We start from the raw sequence: 6,970 nt of genomic DNA, 5'->3' as shown, positions 1-6,970 counted from the left end.
TNTATTAATAATTATTATATAATAATTATTATTATAATATTATTATATAATAATATATATATATATATATATATATATATATATATATATATCCTTTTATACATATATTTATATGTATATATATTAAATTTTATTACATTTTACTTTATTTTCTAAGATATTAATTTATTTTTACATTATTACTTAATAATATTATTTACATATTTATTTATATATCTTTATAACCTAATTAACATTAATTAATCAACAAATAGCTTTAATTTATATTGATTTACTTCTTTTTTTTTAAAAAAAAAAAATAATTTGTTATTTATATAGAATAGGACATTATTTTTTAATTAAAATTTAAGAAAATGCTTTTTATATAACTTAAATAATAATCAAGAGTATAATTTATAAAACAATATAATTTTGAAAATCATATTATATTAATATTATTTTCTAACTATTTTTTTTATTTATTGTTTCTATTAAGAAATTTCTAATCTAAATTTTTTTAATTTAATTAATTATTTTAAATTATTTAAATACCAAATACCAGAATTTTCTATAATTAACATTTAAAAAAATTTATATTTTTTTTTTACTTTATAAAAAAATGTATCAATTATGTTATAAATTTATATATATTTTTGCTTATAATAACATTCTTGATATAATTTTTTTAAAGTAATAGTTATTTATTATTTAAAAAACAGATAAATTTATATTTTTAATTAAAATAAATAATAAGCAAATTTATAATTATTATTATAAAGTAAATATTATATTATATATTGTTATATATATATAGATTAACTAATATAAAAATATATATATATTATTATTTTAAATATAGTAAATTATAATTATTTATAAGAAATAATTAATTATTTATAACTATAATAAATTTCTAAATCTATTCTTAAAAACAAAATTAAATTGATATATATGAATTTTTAATCATAAAAACTTTTTAATTATAAAAATAAAAATAAAAAAAATAATAAAATAAAATATAATTAAAATAAATATAAACTAACAAAAAAAAAAAATGAATTTTAATTATTACTTTGTTGAATTATCCTTTTAAATAAAATAATATTGGTATAATACTAAGATAAATACATATTTTTAACAGAAAAAAACAGAAATTTTTTAAAATGATTTTATAATTAATAACAAATACATTATTAACCTTGCTAAAAAATATTAACATACAAAATTTGTATAGAATAACTTTTAATTTATTAATAAATATTAAGAAAACAAGTAAAATTGAATTTATTTTTTAAAGAAAAATAAATAAAATGTCCATTAAAATAATTTCTAAACATAATAATAAATAACAGATAATAATAAAAATATAAACAGGAACATTTTATATATATTTATTTAAATTTTTTAAAAATAAAATATCAAAAGCTTAGTAAATTTTTCATTTAAAATAAAAATAAAAAAAAATATTTGCAATATATATATATTTATGTATTATTAATTCTTATTTATTTTTCTTGATATTAATTAATATTTTTTTTTGTATAAAAAAATAAAAATATATAAATTATAAATATCATATTTCATATAATTAATAAAAAAATATATAAGAATAAAAAATTAATCTATATATATATTAATTTTATTTCATTCTTAATCTTAAATTTATTATTCGAGATTTACTTCATCATCAATCATATTATCTTCATTTTCACTATCAAATAAATCTAATTCATTACTTACTTTCAAATCGTCTTAAAGCTACTATTAATCCTAATTTAAATAAAGACTAGAATGATGATCTTTATCAATATTCTGCGAATTCTATAAACCAAACATTGAAGTTTTAACAAATTATGAATTAGAAGATTATTAAATAAATTAAGAATTAGATGATGATTATTAAATTAATGTACGAGAATATTCTCTAGTTTAAGCATGTTGTGATTATTTCTAAGTATTATAAAAACTATTTGATTTAATTTATTCGCTTTAATAATCTAAATATATATATATTATATTTATATAAATATATACATATACATATATAAATATAAATATATATAAATAATTTATATATATATTTTGAAATATATTTATATTATTTTTTTTTATATATATTATATTTTATATTTATTAATTTTATAACTTATATTATGTATTTATGGTAATTTATCTTAGTTTTATTTATTTGTTTAGAAAGCGTTAATTCTTGTATCCTTCATTTTGAGGTATTTTCTTTTATATTTATTTTAAATAAAGCCTAATTTAGCATAAAATCTCTTTAAATGTGGACAATTTTCTCCACATTTTGAATGTACTTATTTATATTTATTAAAATAATCTTTAAATTCTTCAAAATTAATATCTTCATCTCCATTTTTTCCCAATTAATTTCTTATATTTCTCATTAATTCACCCATTAACCCTCCTTTTTCCTTCATCCTTTTATATAAGGCTTATAATTATTACTCTTCAGTCATATCTTGGTCTATTACATCTAGATTATCTTCATCATCTTCATCATTTTTGTTTTTCTTGTTTAATTTCGCCTGTTTCTGCTCTAAAATCTCCTGTTATTTCTTCAATCTCTCTTCTTCTCTTTTCTTCCTCAACTCTTCCATTTCTCTTTTCCTTTATTCTTTCAAATTCTCCAAATTCCCACTATGTTTTCCCTATAAATCCTTTAATCTTGCCAAATCCTCATTTCCAACAATAAAAGGTTCTCCATTTTTAATATATTTCATTATTGCATTCGCTATATACCCTGCCTCTTCCTTCTTACACCCTAATTAAATTAACAAATACTCTAAATCAGCTTAATTAGGACTTTAAGTTTGTGTTTATTTATCATCATATCCCATTCTTTTAATAGTTTTGGTTACTTTTCCATTCGCATCAATAACAGTTTCTTCTACAGTCCCATCTTTATTAATAATCCTTTAAGTAATAGTTTTTTTACCATCTTTATCAATTCTGATCTCCTCAATTATTTCTCTTCCATCCTTATCTTTTTTTCTTCTAGTAATTATTCTATTCCCAAACTCATCTATCATCTCTTCTTCTATAATTTCGTTTCCATCAGCATCTCTATATACTTTTGTTCTGACTGTGTATTTCTTCCCGTCTGCGCCTGTTATTTATTCTTCAACTATTTCATTTCCATCTTTATCTTTATAAACTTTCCTTTTTACTTGTATTACGTTTCCATTTGCATCTAAACGAGTTTCTTCGACAATTTCCTTATAAATATATTTTTTATTTATATATAAATATTTTATACGTTTCCGTCTTTATCTTTAGTTATTTTTTTAGTTATTTAAACTAATTTTCCTGTTTTTGGGTCTATGTAACTTTCTGTTATTATTTTATTACCAAATTTATCTGTGGTAATTACTTTTGTTGTAGTTATTGAATTTCCATCTTTATCAATTCGTGTTTCTTCTATAATTTCACGACTTTTATATCATATGTATATATATATATATTTGTATATTATATTATTTTTCTTTCTTTTTTAAAAAAAAAACAAAAAATAACCCGTTTTCATCTATTCTTTTTTTTATAATAACTCTTTCTCCAGTTAAAGGATTATACCTTTCTTCTTCTACAGTACCATCTTTATTAATTTTTTTTCGAATAATAATCCTGTTGCCATTTGCATCAATTATTTCTTCTTCAATAATTTCATTTCCATCTTTATCGAACATTCTTTTTATTTTCTTTTTTTTTTTTTAAATAAAAATACAAAGTTAATTTTAAAAAAAATAACTTTTGTTATTTTATTTCCAAACTCATCTACAGTTTCTTCAATAGTGACTATATTTCCATCTTCATCTACTATTTCACGTGTATATTTTGTTACTTTTTTACCATCTGCGCCTATTATTTCTTCTACTTTTATTTTATTTCCATCTTTATCTGTTATATATTTTGTTTTCTTAGTTATTTTATTCCCAAATTCATCTACAGTCTCTTCCACTGTTACTTAATTACCATCTTTATCTATTTCTTATTTAATATTTTTTACTATTCTATTTCCTTTTTCATCATAAGTAATCTCTTAAATGATAGGTTTTCCATCTTTACCTATAGTAATTATTTTTTCAGTCTTTTTTTGTTTAAAAAAATTCAAATTAATATTTTTTTATTTTATTATTTTTACAATAGTTTTTCTTCCATTCTTATCTATTTTTTCTTCAGTTATTATTTTTTCTCCGTTTTTCCCTATTCTTTCAGTTACAATAGTACGTGTTCCATCTGCATTTATAGTTTCTGTGACCCAAATATCATTTCCGAATTCATCTTTCATTTTCTTTTTTTTTCTTTTTTATGAAAAAAAAAAAAAAATATTTTACTTTTTTACGAACAATAATCTTATTTCCAAATTAATCAATTATTTCTTCTTCTATATATTCATTACCTATATTTTTATTTTTATTTTATTTATCTTTTTTTATACCATCTTTATCTTTTAATACACGTGTTCTTTTTGTTATTTTATTTCCAAATTCATCAGTTGTTACTTCTTCTATTACTTCCTTTTTTTAATTATATTTTTTTATAAAAATTAATATAAAATAATTTTACATTCCCATTTTTATCTTTATAAACTTTTTTTTATACAGTAATTAATTTTCCAGTTTTTGGATCAATATAACTTTCCTAATAAATATAAAATGTAAATAATATAAAAAAATAATTACAGTGATAATCTCATTTCCATCTTTGTCTTTTCCAACAACCAGTTTTTTAACTCTTGTTTATTTATTACCAAACTCATCAATATATTCTAAAAAAATATTACATATATATAATATTATATAAATATATATATTTATATATAAATATATATATATATATATATATATATATATATATATATATATATATATATTCATATTCATATATATATCTAAAATACCTTCCATAACTTCATATTCTTCTTCCCCTTTCGCATTTTTAACCATTCTAACTTTATTTCCATTCTAATCTATAAACCATTCTCCTTCTTTAATTTACTATCCGTTTTTCGCCATAGGTTTTCCCGGTTTTTAGGGTAATATAAACTTCGACCCTCCTATTGCTAACCCCCCATGTTAATTAATAAAAGCCAACATAGAAGGATCTGTAATAATTCCTTCTTTTGGTTTTTCTCTTGTCATAATAATATTTCCATATTTATCTACACACTCTTCTTCGACTTCGATTTCCTTAAAAATATATATATAATTAAAAATAATATATACAAACCTCTTTAACCCATTCCCCTTTAGAATTTAAAGTTCTAATTTTCTTGTTAATTTTTTAGTGATAATTTTCTAACCATCTTCTAATAAATTAGGATCAAAATCTGCATCATAATTAGGATTAGCTCTCATGATTTTTTTTTATTTTACTTCCTATTTAATTTTCTTAATTAAAGCGACAGTGTCTCCTATAACGCTTTTAAAAAAAAGGATCTTTGAGCATTTCATTATCTATTTTACTCATATGTTCTAATTCTTTAATATTTAATCGTTTAAAAAAATCCAATGTGAAAAGGTCATGTTAAATTCGAGTTCATGATAAATTCTTTGAATTTTTTTATGTTATTTTTATTTTCCTATTCTATTATTTTTATCTCGTTGACTAAATCTTTCAGTTAAAATTTCATTCGAATGTTTTGTTCTAATAAAAATCGAAATATCTCTTTGTATTTCTCGTTTATTACTATTTTGTTCTCTTTTTTTTCTTTCTTGGCTTACTCTTCTCGTTTTTTTTAAATGTAATTAATTTCGCTTATTTTCTCGTTTAGTTTTTATTCTATTCTTTATATATATCAGCGTGTAATTAAACATGTAACAATTTTTTCTCAAATTCCGACATTTTACTTACTTTTAATTTGATTTCAATATTAAATTTATCATATTTTTCAATTAGAGAATCTTTTTCAATCTAAGTATGAATTTAAAAAAGTTTTGAATCTTTTAAAATATGACAAGATGGTGTTAAAAAAATAAAAAGAAACATTTGCTGATTATTTAAATTAATTTAAAGCTTCAATAGCAGAATCTAATAATAGTTATTATGATTCTTTTTAATGTTTAATTAAAAAAAAAATATATATATATATAAATATATATATATATACATATATATATATATAAATATATATAATATAAATATTTATAGATCTATATATATTTTTATATATTTTTATTATTTATATTTTACTTTATTATGTCCTTCCTTTTTTCAAATATTAATCTTTCATCATGCCTTTTTATTTTTATTTAGCTATTAATTTTTTGTATCAAAATTATTAAATTTACTATTTTTAAGAAAAAAAAAAAATTATTTATTTAGATGAATCATCGATTTCTTTTCTTAATTCATCTAATTCATTTTTATTTTATAAATATTGATTAATCATTTTCTATCTTAATTATTTAAATTAGTATCAGTTCCTTTATCTGAAAATACCTTTATAATAAAATATCTGATAAATATTTATTAAATATATTTAATTCATACTTTAGGAATATAATCTTATTATATTCTTTGAATTGGTTATTTTAAACCTTTGTTAATTTTTTATTTTATTTCTTATTTTATTGGAACTTAATATCTTTTATTACTTAAGTAGATGAATTTCTTCTTTTTCCTTTTTCGCTAAATATCTAGATTTTCTAGTAGTTAATTTGGATTAATTTCTATATTTGCTTTCATTTTTAATAATACATTTAATAATGTATTTTTTCCTAAAAATATTATCTATATTTAATTCCCGAATTAGTCTAGTTTTAATTCTGTTAATTGGAAATTAATTCGCCTAAAATTAGTTAATATATATCATGCGTCTTTTTTTAATAAAAAGTATATTATTATTATATTATTTTTATTTCATTTTTTAACTTTTTTTAATATTTCAACAAATTATAATTTATTTTAATCATTTGCTTTTTTCTATATATCTGCATCTACCCCTTATTATCTTTTTTTCGAGTTTTTA

The 6,970-nt window shown here is 18.0% G+C and overlaps 2 protein-coding genes across 2 annotated transcripts, besides 15 other annotated features; both read right to left on the bottom strand. All coding sequences in view use genetic code 6, as the record gives it.

Annotated features, from left to right (window-relative positions):
- Positions 1–5: 5 nt before the first annotated feature.
- Positions 6–65: a microsatellite.
- Positions 16–92: a microsatellite.
- Positions 33–124: a microsatellite.
- Positions 125–802: 678 nt separating this feature from the next.
- Positions 803–864: a microsatellite.
- A 71-nt stretch (positions 865–935) lies between these two features.
- Positions 936–968: a microsatellite.
- Positions 957–1,016: a microsatellite.
- Positions 965–1,010: a microsatellite.
- Positions 1,017–1,721: 705 nt separating the features above from the next.
- IMG5_190070 (phage head-tail family protein, putative) lies at positions 1,722–5,453 on the bottom strand (the record flags this gene model as incomplete). Its single annotated transcript, XM_004025150.1, has 10 exons — positions 1,722–3,218; positions 3,260–3,434; positions 3,517–3,698; positions 3,749–4,087; positions 4,142–4,291; positions 4,335–4,517; positions 4,567–4,641; positions 4,683–4,768; positions 4,901–5,189; positions 5,226–5,453. 10 exons carry the CDS (start codon positions 5,451–5,453, stop codon positions 1,722–1,724), a joined length of 3,204 nt encoding a protein of 1,067 aa, XP_004025199.1.
- Positions 1,828–1,884: a microsatellite.
- Positions 1,981–2,060: a microsatellite.
- Positions 1,993–2,078: a microsatellite.
- Positions 2,042–2,086: a microsatellite.
- Positions 2,068–2,123: a microsatellite.
- Positions 3,438–3,482: a microsatellite.
- Positions 4,784–4,891: a microsatellite.
- Positions 5,454–5,628: 175 nt separating the features above from the next.
- Positions 5,629–6,057, bottom strand: IMG5_190060 (hypothetical protein; the record flags this gene model as incomplete). Its single annotated transcript, XM_004025149.1, has 1 exon — positions 5,629–6,057. A coding segment is annotated over one exon (429 nt), but the record flags the coding sequence as incomplete, so codon positions are not given.
- Positions 6,058–6,077: 20 nt separating this feature from the next.
- Positions 6,078–6,172: a microsatellite.
- Positions 6,173–6,970: the final 798 nt, after the last annotated feature.

Source organism: Ichthyophthirius multifiliis, assembly GCF_000220395.1.
Source record: "Ichthyophthirius multifiliis unplaced genomic scaffold scaff_1120509251367, whole genome shotgun sequence".
NCBI classification, from domain to species: domain Eukaryota; phylum Ciliophora; class Oligohymenophorea; order Hymenostomatida; genus Ichthyophthirius; species Ichthyophthirius multifiliis.
The sequence above is the reverse complement of the archived record's forward strand: the minus strand, read 5'-3'. Positions and strand labels throughout refer to the sequence as shown.